The following is a 20,636-nucleotide window of genomic DNA, read 5'->3' as shown; positions in this document are numbered from 1 at the left end:
TACATGGGTAATCCGCGGGTGCATATTAGATAACTAAAGAAGTACATACTCGTCCCTATTTATCAAAGACAACTAAGAGGCCTTCATTAAGGAAACATCGTTCGCCTTTTAAACCGAATATGAGATATCTTATTGTGTTTTTTTTTAAACATGCACAAGTTTACGTTTTAAAACAGTTCTTCGGAAAAAGTATGTATACAGCGCCAGATATCAAAACAAAGGTCCTCAAATGAATTATTCACAACTAGATAGAGTCGCATTGTATTATTCTTGTATTGTTGATCGAAGGCCGCAGTACAAAAATCCCAATCGCGACGAGTAAACTTAATGTAGTATCAAATTAGTATATATCGATATGGATAAATATAATTCTTGTATTTTACTACTGATAGTTTTTTTATTAAAAAAAATATTTTTATTATTTTCATTCATATTAAGTAAATGTATCAAAACATTATCAGTATTATTTTCTATAATATTAGATTTCATAAGATAGGATTAATATATTTCATAATTATGCACATATTATTTTTTAAAAATTAAAACATTTTTATCATGTGATATTATGTAAAAATCCGTCCATTTTGTTATTAAAAAATTGTCAATTCCAATTTGTTTTTTTTTTTCTTTTGAATAAATAAACGGTAAAGATCAAAAATAATAAAACATATAATTATAGATTTATATAGCTAGGAGTCGTAGCTAGGAACTCGCTAGACAAAAAATTCAGAGATATTTAAGATGTTTTTGAGAAGGATTCACTTTGCAGGCGTAAAAAAACTTGTACAGAATTTTAATGATTAGCTTTGTTACACTCAACCTCATACATTACCAAGTTACCAACCGAGGCGCTAAATTTTAATGTTGCCAGAGGCGTTCATGACTAGTTACGACGCAGTATTTAATTAATGAAAAAAATAACAAAGACTGCAATTAAAGAACTCAATTAGGTTTTTTATTCAAAGTTTTCTTTTTATAGCAAAACAAATCACAGTTTAAAATGCCAGTTACTTTGATAACCATCAAATAAAAATATGGAGCCACCTAGTAACCTACCTCAGTAAAATACAATTTAAACCATCCAAATTAGTCAAACTGTTTTTGAGTAATCAATGGACAAAATTAAATTTTAAAAAAACTTTTGAAATCGTTAAGAAACTGGTATAATTATACTAAAATATAGACTAAAGTTTTATCATAGCTATTCACTCATAGCTGTCGTTGTAAGCAGCGATTAGCTTAAAAGCGACATCTTTTGTTAAGTAAGATAACTATATTTTTGTCAAAAAATTAAATGCGTTACTTTAAAAAAATATTAAATGCTTGTTGAATGATAACTTAAGATACTCTTAACTATTACTTTAAGTCCTGAAAAGACTGAATAACTGGTAAATATTAAGCATTTTAAGGTTTGATGAAACTTGATGTAATATATTACATAACATTATTCTTTCTGTCATTTTCAAGTTAAATGTCAATTCGATAGTAACGATTGGTTAAAAATAGTACAGCTGAAATTATTGACCAATCACAATGTTGAAGCTTAAGTAATCACCAATGAGAATAAAATAACTTTCGTACTAAAACGAGAACATTCCATATCGCGCACTGTACTCGGCACGTTATTTTCCGTGTGGCAAGAATCTGAGAAGCTCGCTCTAGTGTTAAAAAAGAGAAAAATTGTTCTTTCAAGTAGTTGCGTCATCCACATGGTTTTGTCTGAAGTGAAATAAATTAGAAATAATTCAATAAGTACGTTAAATACACAATTACAACAATGCTAACAGCAACGCGGGTGATAAGCCGAAAGGCGTTGGACTGTTCCGGGATTTCAGATATCTATACGCACAGAAATTTCTCCTCGATTCTCAAAAATGTAAGTTACCATTTTAATATATTAAAAACGAATGAAAATCGTTTGTACGTCAAATGTTCTTGATCATTCGAAATTTTATACATATTTCTTTAAATAGCGCTCAAGTTTTATGAGTGAAATTATATCGGTATTAGCCGGGGGGGGCACATGTCGCAATAATTTTTTCTTATTAAACGGAGCATCTTTTGTGATTTCCAGAGCGCAGCTCCCACAGTACCAATCTACCAACAACATGGATTACAACAAAGGCATAAGTAAGTGTAAAATAATTTAATATGATACAAGTATTTTATCCTAACCTATATCGATCGACCTTTGCACTTACTTGGGATATAACATCTCGTTAAATGTATTTGCAATGGAATATTTTGGTAATTTTAGGTATTTTTTTAGTATTGATATACAATTTCACACATTAACCAAATTGCATGATCAGAACCCAAATCGTAAGTCTCATCACTGATATGCAATTCTTACTGCGTTTTATAAAAGAAATATATATTTAATGTATCCGCATTCCCAAGCTTTAAGAAAAATTGCATCATCTTTACTCAGATTATAAAATTATATTAAAAAAAAGTTATCTTATTTAATCGAGTCAACACTCTTGGTTGTGTACATCAAATACTCTACTTTCAAATTATGACAACAAAAAGAGATGTAATGGAACCATCTTTATTAATAGACTATTGATCTCGATCTAGGCTCTTATGATTGAATCGTCATTTTACAAAAGAAGCATTGGCTCAGGTGGGATTATGTCTATACTGTATTCCAACCATAAGAGGAGAAAAGCTAAATAAACAAAATTTGACAGCAAATTGATGCAATATAATTGGTCGAGAGCTTAATTGAAAAAATGAAAGCTTAATTAATCTATGATATCCACTGTGGATTTGTGAAATAATAGTGTTTTGGACGTTAACGAAACTGCTATCGGAATTTTGGAAGTAAAATTAAAGTTGATATAAGTAATTAAGTGTAATAATGTTGTATTATAAATAAAGATATATTAATCATAAACTCTTAGCGGTGCACAACATAGCTGAGTTGCTAGCAAATCGCATGAAATACGTGAATCTAAGGTTTGTTTATCTTTATTCCTACGTCGATTGGAATAGGCAATATATATATATTATTAAATAACAAGATAAATGTGTATGTATGGCATATTTTTTACTTGTGTAACCAATTGTGTAAAAAGAAAAACAGATTGACTAGCAAATAGAAGAGAAAATAATTGTTTGTTGTCTCTTATTTCTAGAAAAGTCAATGTAAACGGTATAATCAAAGAAGAAAGACCAAAAACTCTATAATGACTCGTAACATAAATGATCATATTACATTTATTAATTATAAACAGTTAAATGAACTATGGTTTTATTGAAATAATGTTCATTCAAGGTCGGAGGGCGTTCGTGGCGCTGTCATCGGTATCGACTTGGGAACAACAAACTCGTGTGTCGCTGTTATGGAGGGGAAGACTCCCAAGGTATACATTTTAATTTCTTAACCATGAATAAGAAGGGAATTTGTTATTGGTTTTGACTGAACTGTGCCTTAAACCAGATGAGGGAGTACTCTTCTGAAGGGGGTACATTGTGAATGCCGACTTTTAGCCTAGAATGCTGATATTAGTAGGAATAGATGTGTCAAATTAAAATATTTATAAAGCATAAGCGTATATATACAACGCATCGCAGATCATAGCTCGCGTGCCCTGCGCGTGTTTATTTGCAGCGATGCGAGATGAACGCGCGGTACCAGCTGGTCGCGGCTTTCTTGCCGCCGGCCTTCCTAGAAACCGCGCTACATACCAGTTAAAATCAATAAATTTATTCTGTAACCTAGTGCTAGAAGGACCTAAGTTCATTTTGGGTAAAATTTAAAACAGCCTTTGCCAAATCATAAAAATATTTTAGCTGAAACGTCTAAATAATGCAGCTTAGATGATCCTGGAGTATATGCTGTTTGATTTAACGGACTTCATAAAAAAAGAAAAGGATCTCAATACAATATGTTTGGCTGTAAATATTTTGTTCATGAAACAATTTTGTTGCTCAGTATAGCTACACTAGACATTGACATGTTTTTTTTTAATATGTATATACAGAACATTTTGGAAGTATATTTTTTGGGATCAAGTCCCAAGCTTTTATGTTTACCCTGTACGTAGTACTCGACATGAGAAGTCTAATTCAAGTTTTCTAATATGGCAGTTAACATGTGCCATATTTAGTTTCTTGTGTTGACGTACGGTTGTCGCTTTTTTATTTTAGAATTATGGCTTCTTACTTATGCTGTAGGTCATATATCAGTAAGAATATCATTGTATTATATTTAACCCATCACCTCCATTCACAGGTAGTCGAAAACAGCGAAGGTTCCAGAACGACGCCCTCCCACGTGGCCTTCAGCAAGGATGGCGAACGATTGGTCGGTATGCCCGCCAAGAGACAAGCCGTCACCAACAGTGGGAACACTTTCTACGCTACCAAGCGTCTCATCGGAAGGAGGTTCGAGGATCCCGAGGTCCAGAAGGACATGAAGAATTTGTCTTACAAAGTCGTCAAGGCATCGAATGGCGACGCTTGGGTTCAAGGTTAGTACCATATTAAGCTCGTTTAGCCAAAGTTATACTAGACTTTTCGATCATCTTATGTGTTTGGACAGTCGGATCCCAGGAAATGTTTCATTTTTTTCTATTTTAAGGTATAAAAAAAACTTCAAAGAATGTTTGTGTGTTCAAGTTATTAAATAAACAATTTTACAGATGGTTGTACATATTAGGAATGAAATTATTGTCTCCAAGTTATTTCAAAAAATAATATTTTATCTTAGTTTTATTTGGTGGTAGGGCTTTTGCGTGCCTGTCCGGGTAGGTACCACCCACTCATGAGCTATTCTGCCGCCAAGCGGCAATACTTGGTATTGTTGTGTTCCGATTTGAAGGGTGGGTAGGCAATGTAACTCCGGGCACAGGGGACATGACATCTTGATTCCCAAGGTTGGTGGCACATTGGTAAAGTGAGAGATGGTTAATATTTCTAATAGCGCCAATGTCTATGGGCGGTGGTGACCACAAAACCTGTGACCAATTCAACCTGTTTAGTTTTTTTTTCGCCCGTTGTTCTAATGTCTGAAGAGTGTCTTTCTGGTGATAGATTTAAACAAATAATTAGGAAGTGTAATGATTCTATGTTGCCAATTTTAAATTTGCCACCTCATTGAACTATTGGCTAGCCTACACATTAGCCCGAAGTGCTATGTTCAATGCCCAATGAGAAATTTCTGTCAAGAAACTAACCTCTAGTAAAGTAAATATTCTGTAGGATTATTTCTTAGATATGCTGTGGGTCACATTAAAGTTTAAGTTTCAAAACGCATCGCAGATCATAGCTCGCGTGCCCTGCGCGTGTTTATTTGCAGCGATGCGAGATGAACGCGCGGTACCAGCTGGTCGCGGCTCACTTGCCGTCGACCTTCCTAGAAACCGCGCTACATTGAATTTATTTGTTTTTTAATCATTGTGTTGACCGAATTCTTATAACTAATAGAATTTAAGAGCTCCACCGTCAGACTCGTCTCAGCGCAACAAGCGACGACCGTGTATTGGTATGAGTGAATGATGATCTTAAGAGATGTCTTAGTGTGCGTGAGATGACTAAGTGTAAGGATAGCAAAAGAATACAAATTAAATTAAATTTATTAGGTTTATTTTATTTCAAAATATTGATTAAATGTAAAGTGACTAGATCTTCGTGTGTTAGAGTTCAGAAGATACTTATTATAAGTATATATATAATTAAATAATAATGTAATGCTTTTTAGATAATAAAATTAAAATAAAAGAAACTAATTTCGATTCTTCTTTTTAAAGGAAGCGATGGAAAAGTCTACTCGCCGAGTCAAATTGGTGCGTTCGTTCTGATGAAGATGAAGGAAACGGCCGAAGCTTATCTGAACACGAGCGTGAAGAACGCCGTCGTGACTGTGCCGGCTTACTTCAACGATTCCCAGCGACAGGCCACCAAGGATGCCGGTATGATTGTTTAGACTGTTTCACTTTCTCGTTGGTCTAGTGACTGGCTTCAAGGCCTTAGGTCCTGCACAAACCTTCGGGTCGGGATATTAAAAAACTTGTTGGGTTTGGCAGCCTGGACTCTGGAAATTGAAAGTGTTTGCACTCACTCTGAGACTTGATGAGCACATTAAGCCATTGGTCCAGCCCCTGAACTATTTCTTAGTTGCGTTGCTTTTTCTGTCTAGAAGAATTGTAACGATTCACACACACACATGCAGTATGTATGATCTGTTCTGCATGGTATAGTCTCCCAGAGAAGACCAAAATTGATCAGGAGGATATCCTCTTCACCTCACAATTTAATAATAGCTCTGCTATATCATGCACTACAAACAGTTTTGAATATGAGTTTCAAATATATTTTTTTTTACAAAGTTCCAATACAAAATTGGCCACTACTCAAAGTGAGATTCACTTTATGTATCCACGATATCACGGATTATTTAGATCTCGACTAATACTGTCGTGTCGATTGAAGGTCTAAGTTGCTTTTTTTTTTATTTTTACTCCTGACATTGAAACGGACTATGCAACAATGATGTTGATGATATAGTAGATACGCCTTGATGATAAAAGTTATTAACAAGATATATGTTATTATTGTACTGGACATACGAAAAAGGCTAACGCATTCATTTGTAAATGTATTTTTTTTTATTAATTCTATGTACGATACATACAGGCAATACAAACAATTTATACCGCCATGTTTTGAAAGCGTTCGGATATCTGTACCAGATTCGACTTTTCAAATGAATCAAGTAGTTTAGTTTTAGGACATATATTGAGACAATTTTATGCCTTTACGAAAATAAATAATTAACAAGTTTATATAATATAAACATATTCCGTACGTGTGTTTGTAAGTGAACTCGTAGACTGTTGGACCAATTTTGAGGATTTTTGGATTGGACGTGGTAGATGGCGTTGTGATCGAACTAAAAATCTTATTTCAACCGCGCGAAGTCATGACGAGGTACTAGTAAAATTATATATGTATATATATATATATATACATAGACCGCATCGCAGATCATAGCTCGCGTGCCCTGCGCGTGTTTATTTGCAGCGATGCGAGACAGACGCGCGGTACCAGCTGGTCGCGGCTTACTTGCCGCCGGCCTTCCTAGAAACCGCGCTACATTCTAACAATTACGTATAAATAAATAAATAAATATAATATAAATTTTTATACTAACTCGAAGTTTGGCTTAAATCCTAGGCCTCTAATAGATTTATGAACCAACTAATAACCCGACGAGTTAGTTAACAAGGGATTGTGTACTAGATAGGATAGGATACTAGAAAATATAATAGAAGATAATATTCACCAATGTCTATGGTCCAAGTCGATATAGAGTATCGATAGAATCTACTACATATCGAACCGGTGGACGCTTTTGGAGTCATTAATCTTAACTAATATTATGTCTGATACAATGCGAGCGAAGCCACGTACATTAAATAGTAAAGTATATTTTGATAATGGATGTAAATCAAATTGTATTTAATTTTTTTTTTCTTTGTGTTTAGGACAAATTTCCGGTTTGAACGTGTTGCGTGTGATCAACGAACCGACCGCCGCCGCTCTCGCCTACGGCATGGACAAGACCGAGGATAGAGTGTGAGTGCGAATAAAATTCATGGCCATGGTCATGGTCCGGTCATAGATGTCTTAGTTACTTTACGGTCAAGGAATTTTAAACACTAAAACGCCAAACGCATCGCAGATCATAGCTCGCGTGCCCTGCGCGTGTTTATTTGCAGCGATGCGAGACAGACGCGCGGTACCAGCTGGTCGCGGCTTACTTGCCGCCGGCCTTCCTAGAAACCGCGCTACATTATATTCTAGAAATTAACTTAAACTTTTTAGATTAAATCGGCCAAGGGCATCCCCCCTTAAGGGCAAGGATCAGGTTAATCTCACGTTCCCTGAAGTAACCTTGACCCCTTCATATACTTGCTTCTATAATCTTGTGTTGAGTCCAGATTGCCTTATATAATAAGTGCTTTTTTAAAGAAATATTTTAATTTAAAGTACCTTGTTTTTGACTTTGTTCCATTAAAAGAGGTTTTTTTTCTGCTAATAGTATCGCAGTCTACGATCTCGGCGGTGGAACATTCGACATATCCGTGCTCGAAATTCAAAAGGGTGTTTTCGAAGTGAAATCCACCAATGGCGACACTTTGCTCGGCGGTGAGGACTTCGACAACGTCATCGTCAACTTCCTCGTAGACGAGTTTAAGAGAGATGTGAGTAGTTTTTTTTTTAATGTACTAAGGCAAAGATTAAGAGTCGACCTCCGTGGTCGAGTAGTGTGTACACCGTTTTTCATGGATACGGTATAGTACTCCGAGGTCGAGTTCGATTCTCGGCTGAGTCGATGTAGGTCTGGCTGTTTGTAATACTATTTTTACGTCTGATTTTCCATAACACAAGTGCTTTAGCTACTTGCATTGGGATCAGAGTAATGTATGTGATGTTGTCCAATATTTATTATTTATTTATTTAATATAAATAGCCTAAATTGTCATAATTATAATTAATAATGTATTATATTACGTTATTTTTAGCAAGGTATCGACATCCGCAAAGACGCAATGGCCATGCAACGTCTAAAGGAAGCCGCTGAGAAGGCCAAGATTGAACTGTCCGGTTCCCTGCAGACCGACATAAACCTACCCTATCTCACTATGGATGCTTCGGGACCGAAGCACATGAATCTGAAGGTACACATAAATTATTGTACTTATATATATTTCATTTTTTAATATGATACGTAATTTTAAATTAATACTAGAGATGGTCACACAGCAAATCAATAAAGATGCACTTTGACTTGTCATTTAATGTAAATATGCTTAAATGTAAGTAACGAGTGCTAGATTGGATACAAAATGAAACCACCCACTCTCAACAGTATGACGAGGTGGGTCGAAAATGTTTTGTTACATTTATTTATTATATAAATGACCAAGGACTCAATCGCAATAAAATCGTAATCGTCGCCGAATTTTAGTAACGCGATCAGTTCAGTATCTTTTTCTCTGCTTGTCAACCGATTTTCTTCTTTTTTTTTAGTTTATTTGTATGTATGTGTATGTAATGACGAGCTTTAAAAGTAGTACAAGTTAGTGTTCGAGCTATAAGTCCTCCTACTGTCGCACGCTATGCTCACGCCGTCGCGCGCCCGCAGATGAGCCGCTCGAAGCTGGAGTCGCTGGTGGGCGACCTGATCCGGCGCACGGTGGCGCCGTGCCAGCGCGCGCTGCAGGACGCCGAGGTGGCGCGCACCGACGTGGGCGAGGTGCTGCTCGTGGGCGGCATGACCAGGATGCCCAAGGTAACTGATTCACCTTACATCAGACATGGCTTCTACTCGCAAATTTTAATTATTATAGGGCTTCATACAAGCTCATCTAATATCGTACCACCAATCAGCGATACTTATTCATACGTATTGATGTGGCCCAGTTTGAAGGGAAAGTGTGCATACCCATTAAAAACCCAACAACACCCACTTCGGTCTCTTGGGGGGCGTCACGAAATCGCTTACACAAGGCTGCCCTGGTACTGAGTACCGCCCTAGTCTTGGCAATGCTTCTGGCGAGTTTAGAAGGAGCGAATAGAATCATACATACATTTTAAGTAAGCACTGTATGCACAAACCGATACCAGCTTGTTTTCTGCGGCTGGTTAGGCCGTCATATCGACCGGTGCTAGATTAATATGAGGATATATTCCCCGTTCGAGTCTATACATGCTCGGGTTATAATCACTCAGACAAGCACACTTTAAATAAAACTCTTCTATATAAGCATTTTAAAAATAGACCTGAAATTTGAAGTGTGATCTATATTACGAAAACTGGCGAGACATTGTAGCTATTTAGGTGTTGCCGGTAATAAAATGAAATTTTATTGTAATTAATTTAATTACTATTGTAGCTTACATGATAATCGCCAAATGTTAACTCGACGCTGATCCCAGCGGTAAAATATACGGGGTGGGTTTTCCTGGAATTAGAAATTTTAAACGGATTTCAAGCGTATAAGGTGTACAAAAAGGTACGGGTATCTAAAAGCTGATCCATCCACCCTGCTCCCTCGCACGCGGAGGCGAGCCGGCCCAGGAGCGACGGTCGGATAGTAAAGGCGTCGGCGCGCCCGCAGGTGCAGGCCACGGTGCAGGAGATCTTCGGGCGGGCGCCGTCGCGCGCCGTCAACCCCGACGAGGCGGTGGCCGTGGGCGCCGCCGTGCAGGGCGGCGTGCTGGCCGGCGACGTCACCGACATCCTGCTGCTCGACGTCACGCCGCTGTCGCTCGGCATCGAGACGCTGGGCGGCGTGTTCACCAAGCTCATCACGCGCAACACCACCATCCCCACCAAGAAGAGCCAGGTCTTCTCCACGGGTGAGCTCTCCGCCTCGACTACCGACTAGATGCGTCGTCGAAAAGCGCTTGCGCCAATGCGCCCGCGCCTGCAGCGACGCTATAGAGCCGCGCGGTACCAGCTAGTCGTGGGTGGATATGCCTACGGCTTTCCTAGAAATCGCGCTACATTTAAACTGAATTTCTATTTTCTCTATGTACTCTCTATTTACTCAATGTATTGCTATTTTTAGTTTTTTTAGTGCGATAATCTCTCGATATTTATATAATATTGTTATATGAGTTCCTGGTCTAAACACCTCAATGCATTACAGCTGCTGACGGCCAAACTCAGGTCGAGATCAAGGTTCACCAAGGCGAGCGTGAAATGGCGACAGACAACAAACTCCTCGGACAGTTCTCCCTCGTCGGTATCCCGCCAGCTCCGCGAGGCGTTCCACAGATCGAGGTCACATTCGACATTGACGCTAACGGCATCGTACACGTATCGGCGAGAGACAAGGGCACCGGCAAAGAACAACAAAGTAAGTTTGAAATTAACACACATTCATTACCCACAAACATGTGACCTTTCTGAATACAGGTACATACAGGCTCAAGGGACATAACATATCAGATGAAATTAAATTCCTTTATTCAATATGCACGCGTTCTAACCACTGGGCCATCTCGGCTCATGCGCTTGCATCTTAACCGATGATTTCGGGTTCAAACCCAGGCAGGCACCACTGAATTTTCATGTGCCTAACTTGTGTTTATAATTCATCTCGTGCTCGGCGGTGAAGGAAAACATCGTGAGGAAACCTGCATGTGTCTAATTCCAACGAAATTCTGCCACATGTGTATTCCGCCAACCCGCATTGGAGCAGCGTGGTGGTATATGCTTCAAACCTTCTCCTCAAAGGGAGAGGAGGCCTTTATCCTAGCAGTGGGACATTTACGGGCTGCTAATGCAAATTCATTATAGCATTACACTTGCATAATGATTGTCAAATTAAACACTACCACCGGTTAGGATAACTGAGGAATAAACTCTGCTCAATATCAAAGTTGGTTTTGCATTGAGGGTTTAAGGGATGGATAATATATTTTCTTACAATTACTATATCAAGGCGGTGTTGATTACTTAGCTATATTTTTAAATAACGAAAATAGGAGCCATGGTCACTGTGCTATTGACCTTGTGGTTTAAATAATTATATAATGTGTTACAGTCTGTCTGCCTGACTGACTTTAGTGTGTTGAAATGGCTTGACAGTCTCACGTGTTTAGAATATGTTGTTATGGTAGAACTTATACGAAATACATGTTTAATTAAATATAAGAATATAAGTATTATTATTAGTTAATATTAAAACTAGTTGCGTCGTCGAAAAGCGCTTGCGCCAATGCGCCTGCGCCTGCAGCGACGCTATAGAGACGCGCGGTACCAGCTAGTCGTAGGTGGATATGCCTACGGCTTTCCTAGAAATCGTGCTACATTTAAACATATAAAATATCAATATTAGCAACACAATAACCAAATAAGCAATTGTTTAAATTTATTAGTCATTATCACTGAGCCATATGATGATGAATTCCAGTCGTGATCCAGTCATCGGGCGGTCTTTCCAAGGACGAGATCGAGAACATGGTGAAGGCGGCCGAACAGTTCGCAGCGGCGGACAAGGACAAGCGCGAGCGGGTGGAGGCCACCAACCAGGCCGAGGGTATCCTACACGACACCGACACCAAGCTGGACGAGTACCGCGCGCACTTGCCCCAGGACGAGGTACTTTAGCTGCGATACTCCTAATGAAGTTGTCTCGAGTGTCTGGCTTATGAAAAAGACCACGAGGTCCAGTCCAAAAAGGGCAATTGTTTAGCAAGCCAGACAGAGTTACTTTCGAATACATAAAATTAGTATAGATTGATAATGCATCCGATTTAAACCATCCGAATGTTGGAATATTCGCGTGGCAAAGCAGGGTGCTAGAGTGTGCGGCATTTTTACCCCCTCATGCATTATTTGTGTATGAGATATTTACGATGCCCACAAATTTGTAATATTACTAGCCGTGTAGCTGATTTGAAACATTACATAGTAGTCAGTCGTTTAAAAATCCCAACGAATTATCTTAAGTATTAGAGTTTTTAGATAATCTGTGGAAATGTACTGCTGATTTCCGAATTTAACATCAGAACTGATGTGTTTGTATGCAAACTTTTATCTCTATTTTAGGTTCTTGGGAAATTAATTTAAAAAAGAATCCTCTCATAGCACTAAGCTCCATCCGATGTTCCATAAATAATTCCTGTGCGTAATTTTATCTCGTTAGATCCACCAGTTTAGCTTGTGCAATGTATGTCAGTCATTTAAAAATTTTATTAAGTAGATAGTTGACAAATTTAGTTTGACAACTTTTTCTAGTAAATACTCACTCAAATTTCTTCAAGTCTAACTATGTGTCATTTAGTGGTTCTAGTGAAGGTTTCCAACCTATAATAAACTTAATGCTTTTTTTTATTACAGTGTGATAAGCTCCGCGGTGAAATGGCCAAGCTCCGTGAACTGCTGGCACAGAAGGAGACGGCAGACCCTGAGGCGATCCGCACAGCAACCGGCCAGTTGCAGCAAGCCAGCTTAAAACTCTTCGAACAAGCATACAAGAAGGTATGTCTGAAATTTAAACATAGGGAATTACAATATCTTGAAATGCGTGGTCGAGTAGTGTGTACACCGGTTTTCATGGGTACGCCACTCCGACGTTCCGGGTTCGATCCCGGCCGAGTCGATGTAGAAAAAGTTCATCAGTTTTCCATGTTGTCTTGGGTCTGGGTTTTTGTTGTACCGTCGTTACTTCTGATTTTCCACAACACAAGTGCTTTAGCTACTTACATTGGGATCAGAGTAATGTATGTGATGTTGTCCAAATTTTTTTTATATATTTATATTTAATATTTGTTGCGGTATTTGTCTAGCACGTCAGGACGAGCGATACTAGTAATCGTTGAATTAACGCAGCCCCTAGAAAAAAAAAGTAGGGTACTTTGAATTAATTTATTATGCAAAACAATTATGGAAAGTTGTTAAATTTTAGCCAGCTACTATCCACATAAAATGCATAAAGGATAGATTTTACCCCAAACGTAAAGTTATGTCTGAAGTAATGTTTATAAGGATTAAAAAAGTAGCATGAGGTGTAACAGACAGCCCCAGTGTTCAAGTACAGATACTTTTATAATGTGTTTTTAGTACATTTATAATATTATATTCGTCTTTTCATTTACCGCCGTTTACAAAAATAACACTTATAAGAAGTCATTCCACTTGACGTAAAATAAATACCTTATTTCAATGTTCATTATATACATGATTTAATATAAAAGTTAAAAACTAGACGATTTATAAAAATCAAACAGCTGTTAGTAGAGCAATATCATCCAAGTCAACGATAGAAAAGGTAGAAAGATATTCAGTTGCATAATTTTTTTTAATATGACGTGTTATTCGCGTAATCGGAGAAAGTGATATCATTAGTAATATTTCTTGAATTATTTATTACATGTGATTTGCTCTACTAAATTATGCACTACAGACAGTTCTTGATTATCATATCTTAATTTATAATACAACACTATTTACATTTTACTACTATCCACTTCTATTTTACTTCCAAAGTTCCGATAACGACTTTGCTGACATTCAAAACAATGATTTCACGAAAAAAAAAAAAATTAATTTCCGACCTCAATGACGTCAAATCAATCACAACACCAACCTCATTGGAGGAATTTTAATAATATTCGTGCACCTTTTTGAGCCACCTCACCTATGAAATTGGTTTAGTGGTCAAGCAAATGTGCTAGATAAAACGCAGTGGATGTCTGTTTATGGTGAATCGTAAATCTGATGATCCATTGCCTTCCTTGCATACACATAAACTTAATTCTAATAACACTAACCTAGGTAGTCTGTTATAAATGATGATGATTATATCCTCCTAACCGAGTTCCCAAAATTGACTAGATTGAATTCACGAGACATATCATAAGTGTTAACAAGAACACATTTGAGTTCTTTTGCCTCCTTATGGGACAAATCCTATATCATAGAAAAGAGTTCAGGTGCAATGGTTTGGAATAGTGTTGTATTACAAATAAAGGGCCGAGATGGCCCAGTACGCGTACATCTTAACCGATGATTTCGGGTTCAAACCCAGGCATGCACCACTAAATTGACACATGCTTAATTTGTGTTTATGAACCTTTATGAACTCTTTATGAACTCTCGTGCTCGGCGGTGAAAGAAACCATCGTCAGGAAACCTGCATGTGTCTAATTTCAATGAAATTCTGCCACATGTGAATCCACAAACATGCATTGGAGCAGCGTGGTTGAATATGCTCCTAACCTTGTCCTCAAAGGGAGAGGAAGCCTTAGTCCAGCATTGGCAAATTTACAGGCCGTACATGTTGTTATAAATAAAGATATATTAACCTAGAACTATTTGTAGTGCATAATATAGCAGAGTTGTTAGTTAATCGCATGTAATATTTTATGTATGAAAATCTAAACTGTTTAAGAAATGTATATAATTTAATTATTACGCTTTCAGATGGCAGCCGAACGCGAAGGTGCGTCATCCGGTGCGTCCCAAACACAGACACCGAGCGAGGACGAAAAGAAGGAAGAGAAGAAGAATTAATTTAAATATAAAAAAAAAAAAAACAAACATTAGGAAGTATATAAGTACTGTAAATATTTAATTCAACCAAATACAGCCGAATGTTGCAATGAAAACGATTCTAAACGTATATGTATTGTATAAATTTATAATGTCACAATAATAATTTACTAGAGATGTTTTTTTACGAATGTTATACGAAATATGAACATTTGAATTGTAAGAAATTATCTCGATACATATATATATAAAGGCATTGTATAGGTTGAAAATGTCTGTATGTGTAAAGGGAACTCGGCTACATTAAGACATCACAGTGTAAGGGGGGAGGACAAAATGAAAAATCTTTATAACACACGTGATTAACAGAAAAGCTTAAATATAAAGATTTGTGATATGATAAGAATTGAGATATGTACCCGATGGTAAGCAACCTTAACGTCGCTTGAAGGTCGTTATTTATACTACTCTGAACACAAAATGATCTAAGATCATAAATTTAATGAATATGTTTTATACGTGGCTATTTTTACCTTTTAAAGTTATACGTGAACGACTTTGTCCTCTCGACCTTAACGCGTCGACTAATAAACCTTTTGTCTAACTAAAATATCGACAAATAAAGTAGGAATTGTGTAAAGAGCGGTACCAACCTAATAAAGGAATCACGGGCAGGAAAATGTGTGACAGAGATGAGAATACTGTCTTGTCTTCTCTATCCTACGTGACGGTATAGAAAGATGGATGCTTATGTTAAAAAGATGTAAAAGAAATAATTAGCTAAGTCACGTGATTAAAGGAAGGAAGGCGATGAAAGTTACTGCGACTGGAATAGAATTTTCAGTTGAGTAGACGCTAAGATTTGAACGAGTACATGTATCGGTGACAGACTAAATCTGGTTTAATTTCTGAATTCATTTTGTTCATATTTTGTATATATTCTATATAAATGAAATCGTACAAACACGATGTTATTTGTAATAAATTTACGAGTACCTTAGAAGTCAATCATATGTGAAAAGGGCGCGGATTTAATATACAAACTATGAACTACTATGAAAGCGGACCTGTCTTTACGTTTGTTTAAAGATGTTTAGTGGTAGTTCGATCTGCAGTGACCATCAAAAGTGCAGTGTTGTCTGGGTGCTCCCAGGGAGCTTCTTAATGTGCTCTCGACACGGAAGGGATTCCTAAACGTATTTTAGAAGTTTAATAGTTAAATACGATTGTATTTATCTTAAGATACTGGTTTAGATTCTCGTGTGTGGGCTTATAAAAGATAGCAAGTATTTTAATATCCAGTCGAATTGATATTTGGATTATTTCGAATTCAGATCTGAGAAGAACCGTTGCATGAAACATGAACATGTTTTATTATTATTTTTTAATTTACGTAAATGAGGAAGAGAAATGAGCGAAGAATTGATCCTTGTGGAACCCACACACTAAAACTTCGCGAAATTTCGTTCCGTTTATATCCCTCTAAAGTCGATTGCTCGGCTATGATATCGGAACAGTACGCTTAACTCTTCTTAAGCCATCATATGGAGGTGGCATAACCAATCGACGAGACGAAAACACCCTAAGTCTTAAGATCCGCGCCTCTATTGTTTTGTTCTAGAAGTTTCCAAGTTAAGTATTAAATTGACGCAATGCCATTATAAAAATTTATCAAAGAATTCACAGAATACAATTATTGCTAAGTATGTTAGTATAGGGACGTAAATACAATCTCATTGAGATGAGAGCGATTCGTCACTAAGCCTCGTAGTTTTTAGTTTTTAATATAATAATTTGTAGGCGAAATTCCTTGTAGATTATTATCCCCTTTTTTTTTTTTTTTGTTTCTTGTGAGAAAATATATGGTGTTTTGTTACTCTGCCAAGACACCAACCGGAATTGAACATTTATAGATAAGTCGTTGATTTTTATTCGATTGTCTATAAAGTAGATTTGTTTGTTGTTTTTTTTAGTAAAATTTTGGTTGATTGAAAATAAAATTCCATATATTTTCTACTCAACACTGTCGATAAAATTGTTATGTAGTTTAAAAGGACTGGTATCCGATAAGTTGTTTTTTTAAAATTGCCTTTCTCGTGTAATATATTTATAATTATAACGGTATGTTCGTTTGTTTGTTCGTTCGTAGGGGATAGATTTTTTAGCGTATTTTGGATAGATAGGATGTGGCGAAGCTTTATTTTGCATTTAAGTAGATTTAAAGGGCGATAAGTGATTTTTTTCTTTTTTTTTTTGAGGCGATTATTTTGCCCTTTTTATTCTGATGTTACACGTTAGTTATCGATTTGAATTTTTGATCACTCGAATATATAATTAATTGTATTTGTGTGTATATTATAAAAGTATATATATATATATATATATAATATACAAGGAGCCTCATAACGTGTATGTTATATGTAGGTATGCAAGTTACACGATAAATTTATTATTCTTTGTAGAATTTAATAATGATGTATATAAAATTTGTCGGGATTAGAGTCCAAATGTGGGTTGCGTACTATATGAGTACATTAAACCCCCCAAAACAAGCAATACTTAGTATTAATGTGTTCTGGAGGGTAAGCCAGTGTAGCTACAGGCATTGGTGGTGTAAGGAATGGTTAATGATACCACCAGTACATAACTATTCCATGTGTCCGATAGCCTACCTATATCATAAAAATGAAGAAGGAATTCACCTATCGCCCATTGTTTGATAATACGCCTTAAAATCTATTCCAATCACGAACAAGCTTGTTAATGTTTTAAAAAAGTTAATTATAATGTGTATATTTTTAAGTTATACCTCTCCGCCATCTCGTTGAGTTTATTATTTATTATATTTAGCAAATGATGAATAATTATTTTTTTCTGACTTTTGATTTATGTATAAAAATATATGCATTATAATTGTACAGAAGCAACAGCGTCTGTGTGTGTTTTGCGACGCGATGGAAATTGTATGTGAAGTTAGTTTAGTGAAATATATTATTTCGAGAACTTGCCTTGAGTTTTATTTTTCTTGATTTTATTAATAATTTATTTGTGAAGTTTGTGGATACCGAATGATACTTTGAGCCTTCAAAGCCTTCCTGAACCGTATACCGCCGAGTGACAGTGAGTGATGGGCGATATAAGTCCGCTACGTCATAAAGATAACGCACATAGAAAATTCTACGTACATCCGGACATGAACAAATGCGGTCACGTGTTTGTAAGAAAAGATCACGTAGAAAACCCTTAACAGATCCATTAGTCCAGCATATCTCGACTTACTTATCTCAACACAAGTCTTGTCACCATATATTTGTTTTCTTCGTTCTAAAGGTAAGTCTGATTAATAACAAAGGACATTTCGGCTACAAACATTGATGTTAAGTCGTTATACCTTTGATTATTTATAACTATTTAGTACTGCAAACTGTTCTTGATCAGTGTATCGTTATTCATAATTGAACAATATATCAATAAATACTTTTTCGCAAATCTTTATAAATAACATAGATTATTCAAGATCTTGACCAATTATACTCACAAAAGCCGGCCTTTAGCCGCATTTGAACAGTCGATTCATAATGATACTGTTATTCTAATACAATATTTCAGTTGAGGCACGAATTGCGATACTGAAAGTGCGGAGTTTTGCATTAGGATCTATAAAATTAGTTTCTTTGGACTGCAATTTAAAACAAGTCGAAAAGACATCAAGAACCAAATAAATTATTCAACATTTTAAGCATCTCATGACGCGTGTGCCTAAACAAAGAACAAGTGTAATTTCAGTAGTTCGGGATGGCATAATAAAATTATGTTTTACAGTGATGTTTCAATCTCTCTCTATATTTTTACAATGCTCTCAATCATCCAATCGTTTTCCTTATGACAGCTCAATCACTTTTAAAATAAGAAATAGTGTTACATGCCAGTATTAAATGTTATTCCATGTAAAATAATATTAACTACTTATAGTTTTATAATATGTAATAATAATAATGTGACATTATTAATGATATAATTAATTATGATATCCTATGACGTAGCCCGAGATGGCCCAGTGGTTAGAACGCGTGCATCTTAACCGATGATTTCGGGTTCAAACCCAGGCAGGCACCGCTGAATTTTCATGTGCTTAATTTGTGTTTATAATTCATCTCGTGCTCGGCGGTGAAGGAAAACATCGTGAGGAAACCAGCATGTGTCTATATTCAACGAAATTCTGCCATATGTGTATTCCACCAACCCGCATTGGAGCAGCATGGTGGAATATGCTCCAAAATCTTCTCCTCAAAGGAAGAGGAGGCCTTGCCCAGCAGTGGGAAATTTACAGGCTGCTAATGCTAATAAAGAAAAAAGACGTAGCACCGTATTGGCGGCTAGGGCTAGTCTCTAGCACAAGATTAATATTGCTTAAATAAAAATGGCAGAGAAGTATTTGAGTGTATTAGACATATTTAAGTAGGTTTTTTTTTTCCTTTATAATATAGTTATTGTCTGTACATTTTAACCTACAATGTCAAAAATTAAATAACTGTCAAACATACTTGACACTGACGGTTAAAAGTGACGTTAAATTTATATAATTTAATGTCGTTGATAATATAGATCAAAACTAAACTAATTAATTAGTGAAAAAATTGTTAAAATACAACAAATAATTGAAACGGATTCATAATTAATAGTCTTTATTTAAAAATTAAAAACAAGTCTAGTTGCTTAATCAACGTCAATTGTTACAGAGGAATAACACAACACAAGAAATACAATTATAAATTAACTTAGTAGTTACTTTCAGGAGCCATAGACAATGACTATTAGAAACTAAACTGACGCACTCACTAAAGCTGCGTTCGGATACGTTCTTTTGTCCGTAACGTATCTCCATTTCGTATCAGCATAGAAATCCAAAAATCCTATTTGAACGGCTTCCAGTAACGGCGGTATGCTTTTATCAGCTTATTTGACACACATTATGACACTTCACACAGAAATTATCACAGAGATACGGGCAATTTTAACTTTGCGTACAGTTTTTTTTCAATTTATGTAGCTTTCGATATATGAACGTCACATAGCTAAATTTTTAAAACTTTTAATTATTATTGAAGTTATCACAAAACTGTTTTTACAGTAAGTGCGTATTGAAATAACAATTAAAACGGCATAATCTAAAAATAAGAAAAAAACTCATAGCGACTTTTGCAGGCGCAACGACGAGCTGTTAATCTTCTCTTTAATTGTTGTGTTCCAAATTTCATAATATAGCTTCAAGAGCGCTTTCTAAACATCACATATTTTGAGGAACACTTTTTATACACGAGGATACCTCTACACATCATAAAGCCAGTGCTACACGTCGCATTGCTGTATACAATAACACAGATAAATATTTTCCTTTCCTATGGTAATATAAAAAAAAATAAAAAATGAAATGTACGTTAGTTATCCTTAAGTAAATTAAATTTAAGTTATCTTTATTTTTTTTAATTTTTTTTAAACTAAAAACAAACCTAACACAATTTTCGAGCACTAGACATTCAACTTAAAAAAAAAAGTACAAATTACATTGTAATGTAATGTACGAGATTCAACTTAGACGTTAAGTTAAGAAGTATTC

General features: G+C 36.1%; 1 protein-coding gene across 2 annotated transcripts; it reads left to right on the top strand.

Annotated features, from left to right (window-relative positions):
• The first annotated feature begins 1,621 nt into the window (after positions 1–1,621).
• On the top strand, positions 1,622–18,025 carry LOC125074804 (heat shock 70 kDa protein cognate 5). Of its 2 annotated transcripts, XR_007120161.1 has the most exons (15): positions 1,622–1,876; positions 2,075–2,130; positions 3,281–3,368; positions 4,241–4,478; positions 5,757–5,918; positions 7,494–7,584; positions 8,051–8,213; positions 8,535–8,690; positions 9,158–9,304; positions 10,134–10,374; positions 10,668–10,877; positions 11,937–12,124; positions 12,866–13,006; positions 14,951–15,835; positions 15,869–18,025. XR_007120161.1 is itself a non-coding variant. In XM_047686230.1 (14 exons), the coding sequence occupies exons 1-14, from the start codon at positions 1,778–1,780 to the stop codon at positions 15,038–15,040; spliced, it is 2,070 nt and encodes a 689-aa protein (XP_047542186.1). In that variant the 5' UTR covers positions 1,622–1,777; the 3' UTR covers positions 15,041–18,025. The 2 variants fall into 2 exon arrangements, 1 of the variants encoding a protein (XP_047542186.1); XM_047686230.1 differs by having other exon boundaries at positions 14,951–18,025.
• The last annotated feature ends 2,611 nt before the right edge of the window (positions 18,026–20,636 follow it).

The sequence above is a fragment of the Vanessa atalanta genome, chromosome 28, assembly GCF_905147765.1.
Source record: "Vanessa atalanta chromosome 28, ilVanAtal1.2, whole genome shotgun sequence".
NCBI lineage: Eukaryota > Metazoa > Arthropoda > Insecta > Lepidoptera > Nymphalidae > Vanessa > Vanessa atalanta.
This window is presented reverse-complemented; position numbering and strand designations above follow the sequence as displayed.